The sequence below is a fragment of the Curcuma longa genome, chromosome 13, assembly GCF_044706935.1.
Source record: "Curcuma longa cultivar G26 ecotype Majalengka, Jawa Barat chromosome 13, ITB_CL_G26_1.1, whole genome shotgun sequence".
NCBI classification, from domain to species: Eukaryota; Viridiplantae; Streptophyta; class Magnoliopsida; order Zingiberales; family Zingiberaceae; genus Curcuma; species Curcuma longa.
Window position 1 is genome coordinate 7,322,986 of NC_133873.1, and position 25,712 is coordinate 7,348,697.

General features: G+C 35.5%; 1 protein-coding gene and 1 pseudogene across 1 annotated transcript; one reads left to right on the top strand and one right to left on the bottom strand.

Annotated features, from left to right (window-relative positions):
• The first annotated feature begins 2,497 nt into the window (after positions 1–2,497).
• On the top strand, positions 2,498–20,925 carry LOC141844212 (putative callose synthase 8). Its single transcript, XM_074732242.1, is given in 43 exon segments — positions 2,498–2,690; positions 2,844–2,944; positions 3,782–3,852; positions 3,976–4,054; positions 4,164–4,271; positions 5,658–5,777; positions 5,899–5,991; positions 6,072–6,163; positions 6,271–6,397; positions 6,739–6,876; positions 6,953–7,029; positions 7,113–7,170; positions 7,172–7,216; positions 7,649–7,771; positions 7,873–7,990; positions 8,108–8,436; positions 9,188–9,240; positions 9,315–9,375; positions 11,178–11,259; positions 11,333–11,382; positions 11,508–11,594; positions 11,684–11,824; positions 11,907–12,001; positions 12,075–12,159; positions 12,231–12,391; positions 12,492–12,615; positions 12,715–12,809; positions 12,873–13,020; positions 13,089–13,240; positions 15,962–16,068; positions 16,155–16,250; positions 16,340–16,429; positions 16,590–16,779; positions 16,851–16,959; positions 17,365–17,484; positions 17,554–17,669; positions 17,747–17,830; positions 17,895–18,007; positions 18,077–18,306; positions 18,397–19,245; positions 19,324–19,509; positions 19,590–19,883; positions 20,830–20,925. Coding segments are annotated over 42 exon segments (5,727 nt in total). The 3' UTR covers positions 19,821–19,883; positions 20,830–20,925.
• Positions 20,926–21,061: 136 nt separating this feature from the next.
• LOC141844300 (RING-H2 finger protein ATL39-like) lies at positions 21,062–21,746 on the bottom strand (annotated as a pseudogene).
• Positions 21,747–25,712: the final 3,966 nt, after the last annotated feature.

The window sequence follows — 25,712 nt, forward strand, 5'->3', positions numbered from 1 at the left end:
CTCAACCTATTTAAAAATAAAAAAATTATGAATTATAATAGCTTTAAGACATATATTGATAAATATTTAAAAATATTTTATTTTTAAAATTTATTTCTTAAAAATAAAAAACAAATAGAAAAGGTTTCAAATGAGTAAGGCTTAAAGTCCTTCATTCCACTTGGGCACAAGTAGGTGTAGTGAAAGTGAAAGGTAGGAAACAAAATTTTTAATTGATTGATGCATAAAGTAGTTTAATTGATTGATTGTATTTATATATATTTAACTTTTTGAATTGATTAATTTTGAAAATGATCAATCTAATTAAATCATGAATTATAAATGTTTTATAAAAGCTCTATTGCTATTTCTCGAGGTAATCCACACTGAGGTAATACACTCGGTCTTTGAATCTTCCTTGTTCATCAAAAAGCCTCACCTATAGATCTTCTTTATTTGCCAAAAAGTCTCACTACTAAGTCTTTCTTATCTACCAAGAAACGATTGGATGTTAATGGAGAATCTATAACTATTTGGACAGAAATGATTGACCACTGATAGTAGGTGGCCGTCATTATGTCTCGGGCATTGAATAGTCATTAAATGCAACTCAGGGTCAGAGCTCCTATGTAAGGAGACTACAACCTTAAACAGGAGAAGCAAATGCTTGTTTCCTTCTCTTTGCCATGCATTTCACTCGACAACCTTTTTCATGATAGTGTTTGAATACACTCGGTCTCAAACTCGTCTTTGAGAGGCCTCACCTATAGATCTTCTTCATTTTGCCAAGAAGTCAGACGTCTAAATCTTGCGTCAATTTTTTTCTTCTTCTTTGCCAAGATGTTTTGTCCCTAGGTCTCCCTTGTTTACCCGGAGTTTCTCACGTCGCCTTCCTACGTGAAGCCCTACCGCGAGATGACAATGAAGCCCTCTTCATGCTAATTCCCCTCATAAGTCCCATGGAAGCACAATGAAATTAAAATGATGACTTAAGGGCTAAGGAAGTGGCCAAGCAAAAGGCAATCAAAGTAAGCAAAGAGACAATCTCCCATTTGTTTGTTGTGCATGGGCCCACACAATCTCCCTTCATGCATCAAAAGATTCATGGGATTGGGATCATGAGCAATTAAGTATGAGGATAGTGGCAATGCCATTTGCTTTCAAAAGCAATTCAATTCAAAGTGCTTTCTCCTTTTATGTGTCCCATTAGTTTTTGGCATATGGGGACTTTTTTATTTTCTTTTTCAAACAAGTGCTAATGATTGAGCACATTTTTTTTTAAAATACTTTTTTTTACCGTTGATGAGAGAGTAGAGCTATCAAATGGACTAATCTATGGTGGAACTGATTAATTCATTAGAAATTTATCATATGACAGATTGGAGATAGGTCAATCAATAACTTGGCAGATTGAAAAAAATCAATCCAACTCAAGACGGATTGTGGGTTAGGTGGGTCTGTTTTAATCACATACTGGAAAAGACGGATTGGAAGATATCTCAATTGGTATGAGGCCGGATTAAGTGGGTGAACAATATCATATCAATACTGTGGAGATATTTTGATTCTAATGTCAATCAACTAGGAAGTCAAAAAATATAAAATATTAAAATATTAAAATTTAAATAGGTTAAGTTGAAAATTTTAAGTTTTGATTGTGATTTAGACGGGTTAGTCCGTAGTCTATTGAATTTTCTATTTTAATTTTAAATTTTGAAGAATTTTTTTCAATCCGTGGGTCACTCAAGCCGGCCATGGGCCGACCCACATAGATCGCGAACCTAGGTGGGTCGACTCACTTCAACTTACTTTGAAAATGGATTGATAAAATTTCAACCTAATCCACTTAAATTGTTTAGTGGGGCGGACCAATCCAATGGACCCAACTTACATTGATGGCTCTAGCAGAAAACTTCTATAAGATCGAATTGGTCACATGATTAATGATTTAATTAGATATCTAAATTATAAAAAAAATTAGCACACTTGTACTTTAGAAAGTTTTAAAAATTAAACAATATTAAAATAATAAATTAAAAAATATACATTCAAAAATAAATTTCTTGATAATGTATAATTGGATACCTGAGCACACTTGTACTTTAGTGTAGAGACATCGTTTTAAATCGATATTAATTCGACAATACTAAAAATTTTTTTTATTGAAGTTTTAAAATATTAAACAATACTAAAAAATAATAATTTTACATACTTTCAAAATTTTTCCATAAATAAAATAATATAAATCCGGGCATTCAAAAAAAAAAAAACCTTTTCTGTTTCCGCCCTTTTTCTTCTTCCTTCCCTTCCCTTTGCGACAACAACAGCGTTAAGAAATCAAAAGCAAAAGCAAAAGCTCTCCACCCTCCAAAAGCAGCAGCAGCAGCAGACGACGCATATCCTTCTCGATTCGCCTGATCTATATCTACCTCCTCGGATCTGCATCCATGCCGATCGATCGCAGTCGGAATCCATCACCAACTCCTTCCTCCTCCTCCTCTTCGTCCTGCGGCTTGGCATGGCGGACGAGATCGTGCCCGCCGAGGGGCCGTCCTACCGTCCGCCGAGGGGTCGACGGAGGTCGATCGCCGAATACGCGCCGGAGCCCTTCGACAGCGAGAAGATCCCTCCCACTCTCGTCTCCGAGGTGCGCCGCTTCCTCCGAGTGGCCAACCAGATCGAGGCCGAGTCCCCCCGCGTCGCGTACATTTGTAAGCGACAGATTCCTTCTTTCTCCCGCCTCCATGATTTGGGCGTATTTCTTTTTTTCTTTTTTCTTTTCCACTTCAGGTAACAGTTTCGATAGTTTTGAAAAAAAAATGAAGAAAATAAATGGAAGATTGACATTGGAATTTCCATAACAGGCCGATTCCATGCTTTTGAAAAGGCACACAATCTGGATCCGAAATCAAGCGGTCGAGGTGTCCGACAGTTCAAAACTGCACTTCTTCAGAGACTTGAACAGGTGCTTAAAATTTGCAGGAAAATGGTTCAGTTGCTTTTAGTTTTCTCTAAATTTAGTTATCAGAAATCGATCTAGCACTAGCTGGTGATAATCCCTGGAAAGCTCACTCTAATAAATTGCCCTAGAATTTTTAGATTCACAAAATAGAGGCAATTAAGTTCTTGATGACTACTATGATTTCTGTCCTTTTTTTTTTGGGTATACAGCTAACTCAGGTTCATTCTCTTTTAAATGTAACTGCAATTGTATTACTGATGGAGGCACTGGAGTTTGGCATGGATCATCTTTAAAGGACAAGTTGGCATGGAGTTTTTGCACCAAATCAACTTCCTCCAAGACTTAACCTCTCTCCCTTTTCCAAAGAGACTTAGAAACCTCAGTCCACCTCTCCTTCCATTGAAGCATAGCTACTTAGGACCAGTGTAGGTTGTTTCTGAAACCAAACTTCCTTTGTTGGTAGGAAAGCAATAAGAAAATTATCAAAGATATTCAGTTTTGTAAGAATTTGGATGCTTTAGAATGAAAGCGATAATAGCATCTACAGAGGAAGACCTTGATGATCATGATCTATTCTTTGTCTTAACAAGATGTCGTCTTTGGTGTGATTGATAATTTTTGACATATGGAGATGTTCCCTTCCCACACAACCTTAGGCAAATTCTCCTTTTTTCAATTTTTCCAACATTCTTCATTTTTAAAGACGATCATCACATTATTAGATTTTCTTGTGCATATTTTGAGGAACTAATGGCACTTTGTTTGCAATATTCTGAACTCTTTTTCCCCCCTTAAACTTGTTTTAATTTAAAAAAATTTAACTTCGGCTCTCGGTTTCAGGATGAAAGAATCACCAAATTCTTGAGGAAGGAGAAAAGTGATGCTCGTGAATTGAGATCTTTCTACAATAAGTATGAATATATATAGTTATTGTTGAGTGTTGACTAAAAAGATAACCATTCTCAGTGATTTTTCTATTTTGTATCTTGTTTGTTAATATCTTTCTAACTTCCAATTAACTTTTTCATCACCAGGAAAAACATGAAAGCAGGTGAAGTTTCATCTGTGTTGCATGAAGTGTTGAAGGCAGTCGTATCTGGAGCTGGCCCTGAGGTTTCAAGCTTTGCCCTTCATAAAACCTCAATACCTTAGTCTACAATAAACTAGAAAGAACACTCAGAATTTTTTTTTTCTGTGTTAATTATACCTTACAAATTCACAGTTTGCGGCTGCCATTGACATTGACGAAAAGATTGGCTCTTATGCTCCATATAATATTCTTCCAATTGATCCTGGAAGCGGACAACAATCAATTATGCATCTTCCAGAGGTTAGATAGCAATTCAGTTTGAGTTTGTTTTATAATCCATGACAATAGAAACTATTCAAAAGAATGAGACACCTACTTTCTAGTATTATTACTGTTTAGACATTTGATAAAAATGCCAAATTGGTTTTTAATTTCTGCATAAAAGAGGGAAAGATAGAGAAATGACCTCTAACATGAAGCATATTCAAGAGTGAAGATTAAATAAATTAGGAATCATCCATCTCAAGTTTTGGAGGGATGACTAAGACAACTATGAATATGTGAACATGCAGGATGAAGTGTAGCTAACTCATGCCCGATACCAATTATCTTGTCCCTCTTTTAAACCCGAATAGAAACAAAAATAGTGTTAATTTAGTAATCTAGTAAGTTTACTCATAAACAATAGATTTGATGAAAACTTTAGATATAAAATACAAAGATAAATATGACATAGATGCAAGGAAATATCTCAATGCCTTCACTGTATCGTTGTGACTCATTGACTATCATAACATTGGTAGAATGTGCTGGTGAAATAAGTGTGCTGAGAGAGAGAGAGAGAGAGAGAGAGAGAGAGAGGTATGGGATGACAGACAAATACTTGTATATGTAAATGAGATGAATAATTGGGATAGAACACTGACAGTCATCTGGATCCAAAGGAACCTTGAATACTCCTATGCTGGAACAACAGATGGAACTAGATTGAATTGGCTGGGAAGTACCTTAGTGAGGTATAACTAGAAATGAAAAACAAAAAGTGACCTTGGCATGCAGAAATGGTCCATCGGACTGACCGCATTGAGCTTACTGTTGTCCTCCTTGAAAATGATTGAGATCCAGCCTTCAGATTGTGGTGGTGGCTGTTGCTGTGGTCTGGATTAACTGTTTTGGTCTAAAACGTAACAGCAATCCGGACACAGAAATCTGCCGGTAGAGAAAGCAGATTGTTGTTGAACAGAGTGTGAACACAAGCCAAGCTATTTCCTGAGGTCCAGATGATGACGCGGTTGTCCTATGTCGCTGGAACACGATTATGAGGAAGGATGCGAATTCGAGGCGACAAATGAGCACAATGCATGCGAGCAGGTTCCGGGTGTGACTCAAAAAGGACCTTCAACTTCGCCCGATGATCTAGCGGTCCTAACAAAGGAGAGGCTCGCACCAGGCTGCTGCGGTGGGCTTTTCGGGATGGAGCTAGCGAAAACACGATGAACAGAACGTCGCGGGAGAGGAGTTGGGAGAAAGTTACGAAGAGGAAGAAGGTGTCGGCGGCTATGTACCTCTACATCACACAGGCGCTACGACTAACAATACATTTTGACTTACAACACTTTAACCTTTAATCTAATGTCCTCTGCTCCTATCAGAATACATTTTAAACTTGTATATTTGTATTTATAGATTAAGGCTGCAGTCTCTGCTGTTCGCAATGTTCGAGGTCTTCCAATAGCAAAGGATTCTCAGGAGATGGGTGGCAGCAGAGATATACTAGAGTGGCTCCAATGTTGGTTTGGCTTTCAGGTAGAATACTGACACAAGGTTTAGTTCGTGCATTATGTGGATAGTTCGAGGTTTCTTTTAAGTATCCTTACATCTTAATTCAACGATGTGCTGTAGCTTATAATGCTGATATGTTTTCTAGAAAGGCAATGTAGCTAATCAGCGGGAACATCTTATCTTACTGCTTGCTAATATACATGGTAGGCTCAGTCCAAAGCCAACATCCATGTTGAAGGTACCATCTTCTCAATCTAATTCTCAACTATTTTCTTTTTGTGAACATGCATTTGTTACAATATTTATATTTTTTCTCAGCTTGATGATAGAGCAGTACATGAACTTATGTTGAAAATATTTGAAAATTATCTGAAATGGCGTAAATTTTTAGGGCGACGGAGTAACATTTTGTAAGACATTCTAAATCCTCTCCTGTTGACTTTCTTGACACCAAGATATTCATAAGCTTATCTTACTTGTGCTAACATTGTGTCTTCTATTTTCATGATGCCCTCAGGTTGCCATCTGTGAAGCAGGAAGTACAGCAATATAAATTGTTATATATTGCTCTTTATCTGCTTATATGGGGTGAAGCTGCTAACTTGCGGCTAATGCCAGAGTGCCTATGCTACATATTTCATCAGGTAAGATGTTCCATACATCCTTTTTATTCATTTTGTATTTCTAAGTTCTAAAAGTGTTTCTAGATTTTCATTTTCAAGTTGTCCAAATTTCGTGTAAATTCTTTTAGTTCAATTTTCATGGTTTAGAACTTTGGTGACAGAAAAATAACTTGAGAAAGTAGTCATAAACAATTAGGAATAGTGTGGCAGTACTAACATCATGCAATTTTTGAAAATACATGGAGCAGAGCAATAGTATCTAGTACTTGACCTTGATAAGTGTTAAATTGGACCAAATAAGTTCCTATTTCTTAACACATCCGTTTGTTACTTTATATGATTTCTTAAAATTTTCATTTTAGATGGCATATGATTTATATGGGGTGCTATCTGGTGCTATTGACTTGAATACTGGAGAGAAAGCCGTACCTGCATATGGAGGAGAGCATGAATCTTTTCTCAACAACATAGTCACTCCTATTTACACTGTCATAAAGGAGGTTCACATATCTGTTCTCATGTTCCTTGTTATTTAGTCCTCCTTTAATTATTCTTATATCTTCCTTATTATTTAAGGAAGCCCTGAAAAGTCAAAATGGGAATGCTGATCATTCTACATGGAGAAACTATGATGATTTGAATGAATTCTTCTGGTAAGCAATACTTGTTAAAGTTTTCATCCAGTGCATATAAGTGTTAGGATAAACTGCTAATCCTCTTAACTTCTCTCTCACAGGTCTGTTGATTGTTTTAAGATCGGTTGGCCCATGCGTCTTGATAATGACTTTTTTTGTATCAATGCCAAGGTCTTGCAAAAGTTTCCACTTCACTTCTAACTTAGTGTTCAAGAGTTGTAGGCCTTTTTTTTTATCATAAGTCATTAAGATTTTATCAAATGCTATAGTTATTTGCTTTCTGCTTTGTAGTTTGGAATTAACATTAGTTTCTTTAATGGTAATTCCATGTATCATATCTTGAATAAAAAATATGCACTTTAATTCATATTCTACATCTTTACCTGTCAGTTGGGCTAGCAACTACAATAGACAACAGTGAGAAAGTTTTATAGATATATTGTTTCTTGGAAGTACTTGACAAATATAAATTTGACATTATACTTATTATTCTTTGCTCTGGTTAGGAATAATGGTAATCACCGTAGCTATTCACAAACTCAATTTTGCTTTATATTGCAGTTTGACTTAAGTGATGGTTTGCATTATATTTGATTTATGTTATTAATTTGATATTCTACATTGTGTCATTTAGGAGACGCCAACTGGAATTTCAACGCAGAAATGGGTGGGCAAGACAAACTTCGTAGAGATTAGATCATTTTGGCATATATTCAGAAGTTTTGATCGAATGTGGACATTTCTTGTACTTGCTCTCCAGGTTTTATGTGATCTATAAATTTAGCTGTCGCTTTTAATGATTTTCTGATTGAAGAAAGATTCCTTTTTTTCTTCTCAATAAACATTTGACATTATTTGCAGGTTATGATAATCATGGCATGGCATGACTTAGAAACTCCTCTAGAATTACTTGATCCTTCAATTTTTGAGGATATATTAAGTATTTTTGTGACAAATGCAGTGCTTAGGCTTATGCAAGGTTGTGCTTTCCTTCTCTGAATTAACTTTGAATAAAATGCTGTCCATTGATTACATAGTTTTGTCAATATCAGAGACGCTGTGCTGACTGGTTCTGTTAATCATATTTTAATTGCAGTGACTCTTGACATTGCATTTACATGGAAAGCAAGGCATACACTGGGCTTCTATCAGAAACTAAGATTTGCTCTTAAATTCTGTATTTGTGGAATATGGACGATAACACTTCCAACTGCTTATTCTACTTCTCAAAGAAATTCTGTTTGCTCTACAAAACTATCTCAGAGCAATCTTTATCTATTCTGCTTATCATCGTATATGATTGTGGTTGCAATTTATTTGCTCAGCAACGTTGTAGGAATGACATTATTTTTCTTTCCTGCTGTAATCACTTATATTGAAATCTCAAATTGGCGGATATGCAAATTACTTTCTTGGTGGGCTCAAGTAAGTTCACCATCCAATATTCATTTATGCATGATTTCTCCTCAATATCAAATCAACTGTCTTTGTTCAAAGGGCATGCTAGTTGCTAACTGAACAATCGTATGAGTTTTATTTGTGGTATTAGATCAATGCTAATAGATACTGAGCATTCTTCAATAGTCTTACCATGCTCGTTTCTTATCCAGAGAATAGATTTGCATGCACTAAATCCTAGTAATGTTCCTCACTTGAATACCTACATATTGGATAAAATTTTCATTGCCCATCAAAAATAGCTATTAATTTAAAATAAAAAAATTTATGATGTCACTGTCAAGTTTTATTTTGCTCTTTGTTTTCGGAACTATTATTTGATTGAGGTTGTCCCACATAAAAGTTATGATTATGAGTAGAATTTAGGAGCTCACTGTCATGTCAGTTTGACGTAATGTTTGAACTTGATAGAAAAATGATAATTGTTGACCTGCTTTTGATATAGGAAAATGTAATAAAGAATCCACAATACAAACCCTAATTGGTTATGTAACTCAAACCATCCGTTATATTAAATAGTTTTTGGCAAGTCTTTTTGTTTTATATTCACAAGGTTTGTTTGTTACAGCACAACCCTTTGCCCATTTTAACTTAACCTACCATTTTACTCTTATTTTCTTCACCACATTTTCTTTTAATACATCTTAAGGATGACTAGAGTTGGTTGTTCAATCCCACTGGCCTATTTATTCATGTTTATGTAAATATTTTTTTGTAGCCTCGATTATATGTTGGACGAGGGATGCAAGAGGGTCAAGTGTCTCTTCTGAAGTAATGTTCTGACCTATCAGTTTATATGGTAGTATTAGATTCATCAACTAACTCTCTTTCACCCACACATACAGGTATACAATCTTTTGGTCAATTCTATTGTTCAGCAAGTTCTGGTTCAGCTATCATTTTGAGGTAATTAATATGAGGCTGAGATTGACTGACACATCTAAAGAATGCCATTTTTTGAACATTTAATTTAGTAGTTATTCATGCATCAATACTACGAAGTGTAACTATGCTTTATGCAATCTAGATTGTGATACCTTCATGGTTTTGTTTTCTTATTGAGTCAAATCAGGGAATTCATTTATATCCTTATTGCAACTTGATGAAAAATTAACGTTGAATTTCCATCTAAATTTCTTTAGATGTCAAGTGCACACTTAAATTGTCGATGTCCATGCTGACTTAAATTAGATTCAAGATTTCCATGCAGAAAAGAATGTGCATAAAAATGCTGTTATTATGTTTCAATAAAAGTGAAAAATCTACCAAACATGTTAGGTAGGTGAAGATACAACTATCATTTTTTAAATGATTCTCAAATTACTATTTGTCATTTTTTAATTTGAATAATTCTCAAATTACTTATGGATGCATGCAATTTGATTGAATCTTTTTTTAATATGAACCTTACAATTATCATCTTTTTTCAAGCAAATCCAAATCTTGAATATTCCAGGAAAATTTAATGTTTTCCCATCAATTTTTTCTTAAAAAGTGCCAAAGAAAGTTTATTGACAATAGCTGTTATTGAACTTTATTTTTGAGCAGAAAGGCTGGGGCCAAAAAACTTTTTGGATTTCTTAAAAAAAAAGTAGAATTTAACATTTTCCCGCACACGCTAAGTTAAGACATGTTTTTGTCTTACAATAACTGTCCAACTTATGTTTATTATCAATAGATTCTTTTCCTCTGTGCAATTTTTTCCACATTTTGTCTTGGTAATCAAATGGTGACATTAGAAAGCACAGTTAATATCTGTTTTAGTTTGGATTTTTTGAAAACCACTGGATGTTGATTTCTAAAATCTTGTCTATTTTTTGCTGTTGATTTTTATGCATTTCAGTGGTATAGAATAGTACATAGATATCATTCCTTCATGGATACATGGATAAATAATATTAATGTTCCATCGAACTTATTATATCATTTGTTGCTTTCAAATCATTTTTAATTTTTTTTTTATAATAGTAGAGTTTTCTTTAATCTCCTTATACTCTTCATACCTTTAACTCTAATTGATTTAACTAATCTAACTATAGAATCCATTAGTTGTCTTTGAATATTTCTATACTATCTTAACTCTTCATATTTTGGAACTACACCTAATTGCTCTCAAATATTAGTATTTTTTTAATTTAATTTTGCCTAGTAAGTCACTCATTTCTATTACATGCTTCCTAAAATATGCAACATTTTGATGTATAAGGTCTGGTGAGACTTACCATAATATATAAAATTCACTAGACTTCAGAAGCTTCTCTTCATTTTTACCCCTTACTCTATCCTATTAACTAGATTTTTATTAATATCTCCTTGTTGAATAATAGATCATGATATGCAAAACTCTTAGGGGAATTTTATGTCCTTCCATCTTGGCTATTTTCTTTATTCTTTTTTTTTAAAAATTATTAAAATTGCATTTCATTTATTCAATTTCAGTTCTACTTCATTAAAGTTTTTAGTTTCAAAAGGTTTTCTGCATAGTACTTGGGGGTATATAATACATTAATGATTATTTGAGTACCAATGTCCTTGGATTATTGCCAATGTTATATAAATGCACTAATGGTCAACATAGTAAGGAACTTGTTCCAAGTACTATTAATTCTGATATTATTATTATTATTTTTATTTTCTTTTCTAGTTCCCTCAATTTGCTCCCATGATCATCTGAGTCTCTATCTAATTGTTACATTTGCTCAATGCAGATAAAACCTCTTATACAACCAACAAAGCAAATAATGAAAGTTAGCGTTAGTGACTATGATTGGCATGAACTTTTTCCAAAAGGTGTCTTCCTTTTCATTGTGAGTACATAAAATGTAATCTTATGTTTAAGACTAAATATTCTCATCCTTTGCAGCCAAAAGCAATGCCGGTGCAATTCTTGCAGTTTGGACTCCAGTACTTCTTGTACAGATCTTCCCTTTTAGAAATTAAATATGCCATCTATTTTTCAAATTTTCCCCCTTATTTGTCATAATAAATTTACTTGGAATTTTTGAACTTGATTCTTCTGTTTTTTATTATCATTTCAGGTCTATTTTATGGATACACAGATTTGGTATTCTATATTTTGTACAATCTTTGGTGGTGTTTATGGCATTGTTCATCATCTTGGCGAGGTGAGATTCTGGTTCTCTTTCACTCTGAATGTCCTGATGCATATATAACCAGCTTGACCTAGCCTGTTGCCTATGTCATTTAATTTCAGATTCGTACAATGGGAATGGTGAAAAGTCGATTCCACTTGTTACCCTCTAGGTTCAATGTTTTTTTTGTTCCTCACTCATCACAGTCACAAAAAGAAGATAAGGGAAGTTTCCGAGACTTTTTGCAAAACAAAATTTTCAAGGTGAATGACTTCTTGCAACTCTCTTCATACTAATTATCAATTTGATTTTCCATTTTTTTACTTGTATCTATCTTTTGCTTAGGATTCAAAACTTGCAAAGGCCGACATTCCTAAATTTTCTTTTGTGTGGAATCAAATTGTCAGTAGCTTCCGTTCTGAGGATTTAATAAGCAACAGGTACATGTTAATTTATTCAGTTAAAATTGAAATTATTCTTACCCCATTATCATTGTTTAACTTGTGATGATAGGGACATGGATTTAATGATCATGCCACTTCCTTCAAACTTGACTTCCCAATTCATTAGGTGGCCTTTGTTTCTTCTGACAAGTAAGGTAACCTTTGTTTTTGGAATAACATATGTTATAACATCCAATTTATGACTTGGGAGTCCTTTCCGTTCTAGTTTTCAACTGCAGTGAATATGACCAAGGAGTTTGTGGGACAATACAAACAACTCTATTGGAAAATAAGCAAAGATAGTTATATGGTCAGCGCTATTAAAGAGTGTTACGATTCACTCAAGACTATCTTTAAGTTCCTTGTTGTTGGTGACCTAGAAAAATGGTAAGGAGTTTGCTCTGCACATTATTTCTCTCAATGTTTCTCACAACTATCAGTCTGACAAATTCTTGTATCTACAAAAACATCTATACTTATCTTTTAGGGTTTTGGAGACAATATTTGATGAGATCGAAGCAAGTCTTAAAAAATCAAGTCTTCTGGTGGATTTTCAGATGAGTGAGCTTCCTGCTCTACATGATAAGTTTATCCATCTGGTTGAACTTCTGGTATTCTACTTCATCAATTCATGTACTTACATTCTTTTGCTATGATTCTAATGCTTAATGAGAAGTTGCTTCTTATATCTGTTGCCTATTCTCGTGAAGTTTAACAATAAACCAGATGATCGAGAGAAAGTGGTCATAATACTTCAAGATATTGTCGATATTTTGACAAAAGATATGATGGTAAATTGTTCGAGGTGAGGTACATCAGTAGTTATTGCCATTTTGTTGTACTGTTATTGATGGATTTTTATTAACAGAATCTTAGATATGATCAATTGCTCTGAGAATGATGTCTCAGACGGGAACATATTTTTTCAAGATCATCCACCAGAGTTGTTTGCTTCAAACTTCCCTACGTGTGCAATATGTTTTCCCCTTCCAGATAATGTTGCATTAAAAGAACAGGTTAATTTTGATTTGCATATCTGATCTTGATTATGTAATTACTTTTTTTGAGAGCATCGTTTGGCCAGGTTAAACGAATATATCTGTTGCTCACTATCAAAGAAAAAGCTATGGACATTCCAACTAATTTGGAGGCTAGACGACGTATCTCATTCTTTGCAACATCTCTATTTATGGATATGCCTTGTGCTCCTAGAGTTCGTAATATGTTGTCCTTCAGGTATCTATGATATAATCATCTTTTGTTTTAGGAAAGTATATTGTATTTCCCTCAATGTGCTACGTTTTAATTTAGCTACAAAGAGTTGCATACTTCTAGTAAATAGTTCTGCATTAATATGCTGCAAGGCAAAATACTACAAAGATATCTCTTCTGTTGTGCAAGTGTTCCAGCATGTGATGCACTAGATAGTACATGATTTATTAAGTGTTAAGATATATGATTGGGTAAAGTTTCATCCTTGCTTCTAGATTTTGGTTTTAGTTGACTTCAAATAGATCAAATTCAAGCCATGCGGGTCTTTGAATAAATCTCAAATTCAAACAAACTCCTTGTAGTAAAAAAGGATAGTTTGGTGCACCAAGCTCCCGCCAATACGGGGTTCCAGGGAAGGGATGGACCATATTGAGTTTATTGTATGCAACTTTATCATGCATTGCAAGATCACACGATATAAACTTTATCATTGTGCCAAGGCTTTCCTTCCTGTAGTAGTAGCGTTAAAATTGGGGTGTCCTTCCTGTGGTACAATTGCGAACAAGATGTTCATATATCTTACAATTGTAACATTAAAATTATGAAATTCTTGTGATTTGGTTGATGCAATAAGAATTAATGGATCAATTATTTGTATCAGAGATTTCTTTTGAGTTTGTTTAGTAAGTAATTCTACAAGACTAACATCTACAATAGGAAGAAGAGATCTATATAGGATGGAAGCAACTTGAAGCTATCCTGAAAATCCATTAAAAAAATTACTAGCCAAGATTCATTTTGATATTTATAGTATTGTTTCGCATCAACATTCCATTTGGGCTCCATTAGTGGAATAACAGATACTTAGGGACTGATTTGGTTGTTGTTCAATGCCCATCTTCAATTTGTATTTAAGAGTAATATCGGTTTGATTGTACCTTATGGTGAGAAAACCCAACTTTCTTATGGATGTTTCAAATTTATTGAAGTACAATTCCAAGTCACTATCTTGTTCTTGTTGAGTTCTTGTTCATTATTGGTATCAGGAGAGGAATATGATGACTTGTTGCTTTCTTGTTCATTAGTGTTATGAGGAAAGAATTTACTAAGTTGTTGTCGTCATTGTCGCTTTCTCATTCATTAGTGATACAAGGAGAGGAATTTGCTAAGATAGTGAAATAGAGACCTCAGATTATTGGATGATTATAAAAAGAAACGTTGAAATCAGAGAATTTATGGTTTAGTGAGATGGTTGTGGAATTGCAGTTCTATAGATCAACAGGCAAACTGTACTAGTGCTTTGATGAGCAATCTCAGCTGGTAAAAACATGCAGTTGCTTGACTGAAGATCATATACAGTTACACGACAAGTAACAATAATGATTTCAGGGCAATTTGTTGTTGAGGAGCACAGAGATGTGATCGATAGGGGGGAAGTGATACTAGAGAGTCCACTCATAGTAATTTATGCATGAATAGAACAGGGATAGGACTAGACCCAACCACGGTTCAGAACCGACGGTTCGGAACCGCCGGTTCGACGGTTCATGGCAGGTCGACCCTTAACCTTAACCGTCCAAGACGATTACGGTTCACGGTTCGCGACGGTTCGAGATTATTATATTAAAAAATTTAAAATTTAAAATTTATTAAAAAAAGTGCACTTCAGGGAATTTACCATCCCAGTCGACTGATTTAGTCAAACTAAGAAAACGACTACTGAATTGCTGAAATCACACTTGATTTTTGTCAGAATTCAAAATCCAGTCGACTGACTTTTCTCATCAGTCGACTGGAGTTAAATCCAGTCGACTGATGAGACGTATCCAGTCGACTGGAGTTAAATTTTTGAACCGGCAGGCCGCCAGTTTCACACCTATTGAACCGGAACCGGCCTTCCGGTTCGGCCTGGCTAACCGGGTCAACGGGCCACCCGGCCCGTGGTCGGGTCTAGATAGGACTCGAGAGGAGAGTGATACCATGTAAATAGTGGTTTTGGAATTGTTTACCTTTGTTTTTAATCTTTTCCAACCATGCCATATTTGTACAAGTTAAATGTATAAGAAATAAAGAACATACAGGGTGTGAAAGCACCAATGATAATGAAATAATTATCAGAATGGATATAATAGTGATGAAAGTAATAGGATGCAAAATTATTTACAAAACAACTACAAGCTAGAATTATGTAAACTTGTGAAAGGAAATATTTGATGATTTGGTCTCATATATATTGAAATACTTTCTTCAATACAGCTGTCCAAAAATAATGAATCATTAATCCTCATTCTTTTTGGGGAAAGGAATCCTTATCTTTAGTCTGACATGTAATTGACATTTGCAGCTTTGATTATGGTTAGACTTGAGCAACTCTTATCAAGTGAACAATAGTTTGGTCTTGTCCAAACATATCCTCTTATGCTAGTTATTCTACTTTGCGTTATGACTGTTTGTTAACTACTGAAGCTTATCACAGTAAAGGTTATAACCTATCTTATAAAATTGGTTTGAGCGACCAAATTCTAGGATTTCATGTTTGTACACTTACGATAATCTTCCTTAATTGTGGACGTTTTTTAATTATTCCAACTCTTTGCTCAAGAAAAAAAATGGCTGCATGACGGAAGTGAATATAGTTTGCAAATAATATTTTATGTTTTGTCATATGGCTTTGTTTTCCCCCTAAAATATAAACTGAAACATGGAGTGAGGTTTCATTATTTAAGTTATATCTCTTTATTTTAGTGCGATGACTCCATACTACTTGGAAGAGGTTAAATTTTCAAATGAAGAGCTTCACTCGAGTCAGGATGGAGCTTCCATTCTTTCTTATATGCAAAGAATTTACCCAGGTATATTTGAAAATGTATTTCAAGACAACAATGTCTCCACGTCCATATCCTTGTTGATAAGGACTTTCATTTTCTTTTATCTATAGATGAGTGGGAAAACTTTCTTGAACGTCTACCGAAGGCATCGGATGAAGAGATTCGATATTGGGCTTCTTTTCGTGGGCAAACTTTGAGTCGAACAGGTAGTGTGAGAACATAATCAAATTCTCTGGATTTAATATGCATTATTTCTGTTTGGCTAATATGCTGTTTTACTTTTACACCAAACTAGTTCGTGGAATGATGTATTATAGGAAGGCTTTGAGACTACAGGCACATTTAGACAGAGCAGATGATCAAGGTGAGAAGATGTTATATCTTTGTATATGAAATAAATTTTGTGAATGATCTCTATTCTTCCACCGTGTTCTTATTTTTCTTACTTCTCTATTCATGTAACAAGTTATTCATCTAATTTTGATATTAAATAAACTGACTCTTCTGATCAACGTAGTTTCTTGTCCACCAATTGTTTTAACCAGACATTTATAAGAGACACACTGCGTTTGATGGAGAACAGAATAAGAGAACCAATCAGCAGTCATTGTCAAAGCAAGTACTAGATGCTCTAGCTGATTTGAAATTCACGTATGTAGTCTCTTGCCAACATTTTGGAGCACAAAAATCTCGTGGCGATCCACATGCACAGGATATAATAGATTTGATGATGAGGTATGCTTCATCAAAGCCATTGTTTACCATTTCTCCCCTTCATTATTTCTGATAAACATTTGATTTTCAAGATATCCATCCTTACGGGTTGCTTACATTGAGGAGAAGGAAGACATTTTGGCTGATAAACAGAAAATTTATTCTTCTGTCTTGGTAAAGGCGGATAACAATCTGGATCAGGTATTGCTCCTTAAGTTACAACTATGACTACCATTTTGTTGCTCAACACGTGTTTTCTCATACTCCATCTTTAGGATTCCTCTGTTCTACATGCATATTTCCTGTGATTTTGACCTTCTTCTCCAGCCAAAACTCATATAATCCATTAGAGATTTAACTAAATAGTGGTTTTGCAGCCACAACATTCAGAACGAGGCTTCAGAACTATAGGGCCTTAAGATTTTTGTCTCTTTTATGTTAACCTCTGCTAATAATTTGTTGTGAACTGTGATAAATATAATATTGATTTCATTTGATTCTTCTCCTGTTGAGTACAAGATTGTAAACTATAAATTCTGTCACCTTTTTTATATATTCTTTTCTTAGTTTCTTTTTTCTTTAATTCATTTGCTTTAACACCTATAGGAGATATATCGTATCAAGCTTCCTGGTCCTCCAATTATTGGTGAAGGGAAACCTGAGAATCAGAACCATGCAATTATTTTCACTCGTGGTGAAGCACTTCAAACAATCGACATGAACCAAGTATGTGATATATACTTTCCAATATTACTTAAAAATTTCTTCCGTTCACTGAATGTTATTGTTTCTCAGGACAATTACCTAGAAGAAGCTTACAAAATTAGAAATGTTCTTCAAGAATTTTTGAGACATCCTGGAAAACATCGACCAACTATAGTCGGTCTCAGAGAGCACATATTTACTGGCAGGTCAAAGAAAACTCAGAGATCAATAGTAATTCAACATAAAAGTATCTATATTTATAGTTTGTTCTTAATAATTGTAGTGTATCATCTCTTGCTGGTTTCATGTCTTATCAAGAGACTAGCTTTGTCACCATCGGGCAGAGGTTTCTTGCAAATCCGCTCAGGTAAAGGATCATAGTTTATCTTCTGGGATTGTCAGTCAGCCATAATGGATCCGATATTATTCAGGGTACGGTTTCACTATGGACACCCGGATCTATTTGACCGGTTATTTCATCTAACGAGAGGTGGTGTAAGCAAAGCTTCTAAAACTATCAACTTAAGTGAGGATGTGTTTGCTGGTGAGTGAGTGAATCCTTTTGTGATCAAGTTTTTGTTCCAATGACTCATTTGCTGTTCTTTCTTTGCAGGATTTAATTCCACATTACGCAGGGGCTATATAACTTACAAAGAGTACATGCAGGTTGGCAAAGGACGTGACGTTGGGCTTAATCAGATATCAAAATTCGAAGCCAAGGTAGCAAATGGAAACAGTGAGCAATCTCTCAGCCGTGACATCTACCGCCTTGGACGACGCTTCGACTTTTTCCGGATGCTTTCCTGTTATTTCACAACAGTTGGCTTCTACTTCAATAGCCTGGTACGTAGTAACTTCACTGCTTAATCCATCTCCTTTTCCTCTTCTTCAATGGAGATTTTCTGAGAATCCAACCAATGACCAATTTGGCAGATATCTATTTTCGGGCTTTATGTTTTCCTCTACGGGCAACTATACCTGGTTCTCAGCGGGCTGGAGAAGGCACTCATCACCGAGGCTCGAGTGCGAAATGTGAAGTCCTTAGAAACTGCACTTGCATCCCAGTCTTTCCTCCAGCTGGGACTTCTCACAGGGTTGCCAATGGTGGTGGAGCTTGGATTAGAGAAGGGGTTCCGAGTCGCCTTGAGTGACTTCATCCTCATGCAATTGCAATTGGCCTCCATTTTCTTCACGTTTTCACTCGGGACCAAGGCACATTTCTTTGGAAGAACCATTCTCCACGGTGGTGCCAAATATCGACCCACAGGCCGTAAATTTGTAGTTTTCCATGCTAGCTTTTCGGAGAACTACCAACTGTACTCGCGGAGCCATTTCGTCAAAGGATTCGAGTTGCTTTGCCTCCTCACCGTCTACAACCTCTTCAGAAAATCATACCAGAGCACAATGGCTTACTTCATGATCACATACTCTTCATGGTTCATGGCAGGAACTTGGCTGTTCACACCTTTCCTCTTCAATCCATCCGGATTTGCCTGGAGGAAGATCGTCGAGGACTGGATGGACTGGAACAAGTGGATGAAGAATCAGGGCGGCATCGGCATCAAACCAGACAAGTGCTGGGAATCATGGTGGAATGCCGAATACAGTCATCTCAACCATTCCGGGTGGACTTCCTCCATAATGGAAATTCTCATCTCCCTTCGGTTTTTCATCTATCAATATGGCCTTGTCTATCACCTCGACATCTCCCAAGATAACAAAACCATCCTGGTTTATGTGCTTTCCTGGTTCGTCATCGTCGTCGTCTTTTCGCTCGTTAAGGTATGCACACTCCCAAACTCCTCAGAGACAGACATTGTTATCGAATTGATTACTCACATCAGAATTGCTACCATGCAGTTGGTCGATGTAGGACATCGCCGACTCAGCGCGAAGCATCATCTCCTGTTCAGGCTTTTCAAAATGCTCTTGTTCCTGAGCGTCATAACCTGCATTAGCATCCTCTCAACCATATGCCACCTCTCTTTCAAGGATCTCTTTGTATGCTGCCTTGCATTCATACCCACTGGCTGGGGACTCTTGTTGGTAAGTCAAGTCAAGTCAAGTCACAATTCTTCATGAATTCTTCTTCCTCTTGTTCATGGTGGTGGTTGTTTTCGTTGCAGATCTCTCATGTGTTCAGGTCGAAGCTCGAATGTTCAGGTCTATGGAAGATCATCCAAGTCGTCGCTTACGCTTACGACTACGGAATGGGGTGTCTTCTTTTCGCACCTATAGCTGCCTTGGCATGGATGCCTGTCATATCTGCGATTCAAACTCGCGTCCTATTCAACCAGGCGTTTAACCGACAGTTGCATATCATGCCCATTCTTGCAGGGAAGAGTAAACACCGGTAAAGAAGCCAATGAAGAAGAAGGCAATGCTTCACAACTTCCAGGCAGTAGCAGTAGCAGCAGCAGGTGCACTTAAACTCAATTCCATTCGATTTTAGATCAATCTTAATTCATCTTGTGGGTTCTTTAAGCCTGCCATAAATTTAAATATGTTATTGTAGATGAATCTAGTAACACATGCATTCACACCTCTCAGGCATTCAAAAGAATAATAAAAGAATTAGATTTTCAAATTAGATAAATATTTCAGGGTTCAACTTCTGAGAAAGAATCTAATACATGAGGAACAAGATCATTCTAATGTTAAATAGGATAAATATGAATTGTATACCACATGTGAATCAAAAGACTCATGCAATTCTAAATACATTAGTAGTTGTGAAAATAGAATTAAATGAGGAAGTTAAATAAATATTGACCTGGGTCGAGATTCAATTATTATTGATGGAATTCACATATATGTTTAAAATGGTATAATATTATTCACTTTTGAACTTAAACTCTTATGATTTTATTTTTGAGTTTTACTCAAAAGGTTTTGTACCAATATAGATATGAGACTTTTTCATATATTTTCAATGTGAGATTTTGATTGTATCCCAACAATCTACCCCTCAAACAAAGGACCATTGGGAGCTCCCCTTAACGGTCCCAACGGATCCGTCCTTTTAACGGTCCCAACAGACCCCTTACTGGTCCGGGTCCCAATGGACCTGCCCCCTTAACGGTTCCAACGGACTTCTTATTAGGAGTCTCCCAATTATTCTTTTGTGAGAATTTTCATATGACATCACATAGACATGCTCTGATACTATTATTATATCCGATGAAATCCATATATATCTTCAAAATGGTATGATATTATCCAGTTTGAACCCAAACTCTCATGATTTTAATTGTGAACTTTATTCAAAATATCTCATTTAATATAAATATTTTCATCTTATAATTTCAAATTTTTTTTATGTTTTTAATATAAAATTTTGATTATATCTCAACATCAATGTTGCAGGAGCAACCTGAAATAAAAAGATGTGAAGCAATGAGACTTTTTTGAATGGAATGAAAAGAAGAGTCAAAATCATCCTCACTTATATAGCTTTAGAATTTGAATCCATTTTTGTAATCAAACCATTAATTAGATCATTTTTATTAGATTAATTTTCTTATAGCAAATTTGTATGTTATGAAACATATAAGTCTATTTAATTAAAGGTTAGAAATAATACATGCAATCACTCCCTGAATTTATCTAATTCCACTACAGCTACTACCACCATCACAAGTCAACTTCAGTTTGTACACTTTTACCCAGAGTTTAAAGAATTACAAACGATCTTCCGTGGACGGAGATCGATGCAAAATTAACAAATAAGACGGCTTGATTTACAAATTTACAGGACTAAAATGTAATTTTCCAAATCCCTCGTTTGGCCTTCCACACCACCAAGAGACGCCGTCTTTTATTCCATCGGCGGCGGCGGCGGCGGCGGAGGAGGAGGTGGAGGCTTTGTCTCGGCACGGCAAAGCGGGCAGAGTGAGTGGGAGTGCAGCCACTTGTCGATGCACTCGACGTGGAAGGCGTGGCGGCAGGTCGGCAGCTGCCTCACCATCTCCCCCTCCGCCACCTGGCCGAGGCAGACCGCGCAGTCGACGGCTACAGCGGCGGCGCTGCTGTCTTTGCTGTCGCCGCGGCTGCGGTAGACGAAGCTCGGCAGCGCGTCGATGGTGGGCTGACTGAGTCCGGCCTCGCGAAGCGCCGAGTCGTCGACCTCGCGGAGGCGCCGCGCCGGTGGCGGGCGCAGCTCCTGAAAAGTAGAGGGTAGAGAAGGCAGAGGAACATGCAGAAGCCGAAGATGGCGACGCCGCTGTTATGTACGAGGAAGGAGGAGGACATGGCGAGGATGCAAACGACGAATAAGAGGGGATTTGATTCGGAGATCGATAATGGTCGAAATCGATCGATCTGTTGCATTTTATATTCGACTTGGAGTTTATTTGAGGTTGACTATCTGACCGCACATAGATGGTCGACGATGAGCAGCGGGTGGAGGGAAGGAGACGGAAAAGGGAGAGGAGAGGAGAAAGGGAGAAGGTTGCAGTTGGAGAGGATGATGAGGAGACATGGTAAAGAAGAAGAAGAAGAAGAGTATTTCTAGCTTAGGATCTCTTTCATCGAAAGAATGGAGAAGAAAAAGATGGACAAAGACTGATGGCGAATGACCAGGTGGATCGAGATTGTTTAATTGTTGTATGGCTTTTTTTACTTGTTTTAGTAATTTAGATGTCTGAACTTCACCTTCTTAAGGTGCAATGACAAGGTGATTCAACTCTTGGAACATAATTGAGTTGGTTACGACGAAATAAATTTATTGAAATAGATAAAGATTTGATTTTGGATGAAATCGAGACAATGACTTTTTTATTGTGACTACAGCTTCTCGATTTATTTTCTTATAAATGATCATGAGATCGATCGTGTGAGACTATTAAGAGTGACCGATTCCACTTTTATTGTAGAAATGACAAAGTGATTTGATAATTAATCGAGTATTTAAGAATTGATTGGTTAATTATGGCCCACTGTAAATTAATTTCATTTAATAGAAAGATAATCCTGAAATACTTCGCCTTCCTAAAGCCATGCTTATCGATTTATTCTAGTAGTTGATGAGAAATTTCCATGGGAAGCGAATAATCAGTTAATCACGTATCCTATCTTATCTGTAACACACAATCAATTAATTGTAGAGCGATGAGTTATTCATGCTTCTTGATTTATTTTAATAATTGATGAGAAATTTTTATGAGATTAGGTTAATCATCTCTAGAATTAATTAGTATGAAGAATTGAATATATCTCAATTAAAATAATATATATAATTTATATTTATAACACAGTTAGAATAAAATTATTTTTTAAAATATTCATTCCATTTGAATTTTAAATATTGTACGTTATAAGATTATCTTATGTGTTTTTTAGATAAAAATTAAAAGTGCGTTTTCAATTATATAAACCATCTTTTGATTTTTATCCTAAAAAACATTAAAAAAAATCAAAAGAGCACATATTTCATATATATTTATTTTAAAAATATTTTTATTTTTAAGTTGTTTAGGATGTTATAGCTGGTATGATATTATTTTTTTTTTAATGTTATTATAGCAATTATGATTAATTACCACACAATTATTTAAATTTAAAATTTTAAAAACAACTGCTATAAATGATAAATCTTGAATATAATTATATAAAAATATTTTTTAATTTAATTAAAATTATTTAAATTATATTACCATTAGGGTAAATTGATTAAAATTATGTAAAAATAATTATTATAGTAATGTTTATTATAATACTATAATAATATTATATTAGGTGTTACATAGTAATTATTGAGTAGTTATTATGTAAAATGCATTTTAGATACCAAACATCTAATAAAATACTCTTTTATTTTTTTTAATATATATATATATTATAATTATCTATATAATTTAGAACCTCTTGGATATTTTTTTCTTATCGTGACAGAGGGCATTGTTTAATTATTCTATTTGTTCCCTTGGATAGAATACGAGGGAGTGGGATGATTTTAAAGATAATTTTCCCCCTTTTTTCAATTAAAAAAGAAAATAAAATTTTTAAAAATATAAAAAATAGTAAATTAATTTTCCAACAGACCTATGTCTTGGTCAACTGGCTATGGCCTTGTGTTGAAAAAATAAAATTTTTAAAAATATAAAAAATAGTAAATTAATTAGTCCATACAGACCTAGCTAGGCCTTGGGTAAACTGGCTATGGCCTTGTCTTCGAACCCTTGCTATTGTATCATGCCTAACTCAGCCTCATGCTATGCTTGATGCTTGATTTAGCCAACGAACTTATACTATGTTCAATCCGATTGATTCGTTTTAACAACTCTAGCGATAAGCAATGAAACCTATGGAGTGTTCCGAAGCCTAAGAGATATCTATGAAACTCTACATTATTCGTAGTAAGAATGGGCTTCAATAGTACACTCGCTTTGGGAACATTCTCCATACAGGTTACACTCATTCTCAAATAGGAACGTCCTCAAGATGGTGCATTCAAGTCATGAACACATTATCTCTATCGAGTTAGACAGGTTACACTACAAGAGCATTCTCAAATAGGTAAATGTCCTCAGAGATGCAACGCTGAGTTCGGGTCACAAAAATATTATCTCTATCAAGTCAGATATACAATGTAAATGTCATGCCTCAGACACTCATCCGTAGGCGGATGTGGCTCCATACAACCCCATGCTTTATGCAGTCCGCAAGCGGAGGAGGCAATCCATGTGGACAGTGAGGTTCGACGGTATAAAAGATAGGCTGCGTGCATGATGGTGATTGAAAGCAACCTTTTTTTTCACAAGAACACAAGTTTTCATTCGCGCTCTTTCACTTTTCTTCTTCTTAGCCCCGTGCTAACTTGACTATCAAAAGGGTCACGTCGGCCATGTTGACACCTATTGACGCGTATTGACGTGCAAACATAGGGGACCGTTTGAATGTAAGGAAGTAGAAGCTCTACCGATTCGAACTCACGAGGAGAGTGTGGTCGAAGCAACATCTTACATTTTATGTTCATCTTTCCCAAAACTCTGTGGACCTGCATATATAAATTTTGTCTTGAGCACAAAAATGCCTTCTTTCCTTCCTGTGAAGCAAGATGCATGTTGGCTGGAGTCCCTTGGTGAGCCCCCATGCCTTGTCTTCTTCCTGGAGAGAAAAGAAGAGAAAATATTGGAGTTGCATTGTTAGATAGATCATGAGGGCAGATGCATGCTAACAACACAAATGAGTTGGCCATGGCTGTCATGCAACTTGGAACAACATCAAGACAACTCCTCTGTGAGGTACTAATCATGCATGCCAATTATTGTTTATTTTTGTTTTTGTTTTTATATTATTTTTATAAAAGACGTAATGATAATTATTAATTTAGAAGATCACGAGTTATTAAGTATACATTTAGAATCATCTTTATAAAAAGAGGGAAGAATTGACAGAGATGTCATATATAAAATGCAAACATAATGGTTAAAATGGAAGAGAGTAAAATTTAAAAGGAAGTTCTATGGTTTGACTTACTATATTATATGGAGCGGAATATTATGCTATGACTCGAGCACGTTGATAGAAGATAAGTGTTGTAGAGATGAGATAAGTGTCGGACTTGTACTTATTAAGAGAAAACTCAGAAATACACATTTAAAATGGTATAAACATGTATTTAGATGATCAATAAATGCTCTAATAATATACACATAAAAAAAGACTTGATTAACAATGATAAAATAAAATAAAATTTATTTAAATATAGATGATAATATAGCAAGGATAGAGTTCTCAATGGTAAGGTTGCTGCCATGTGACCTAGAGGTCACGGGTTCAAATCCTGGAAACAGCCTCTTGCTAAAGGCAAGAGTACAATGGATCCTTTCCCCGGACCCCGCATGGCGGGAGCTTCGTGCACCGGGCTGCCCTTTTTTTTTAGAGTAGAAGAATCTATATAATCGATTCTATCTAATAAGATAAGACTTGATTATCGTGTCATTGTTATTTAATAAAGGAAAATACATTTGCATTAATAACATGAAATAAGTTTCTAATTCTTAAGATTGCAGGTACATGAAACACCTATAAAGGAGCAAGGTATTTGTCAAGATTTTGTTTTGGGGATGTAGGAGAGCCTTTACTAACTCAATTAGAAGAATCCATAAATAGAAGAATCCATATAGTCGATCTTGATGATGGACCGAAAGTGAGCTTGGAGATGAGTTCTAATATTGCAATTTGAATGCTTTTTCATGATTCTCTCCCCACGACTAGTGGAACGAACGAGGAAGTTAGCAAGCTAT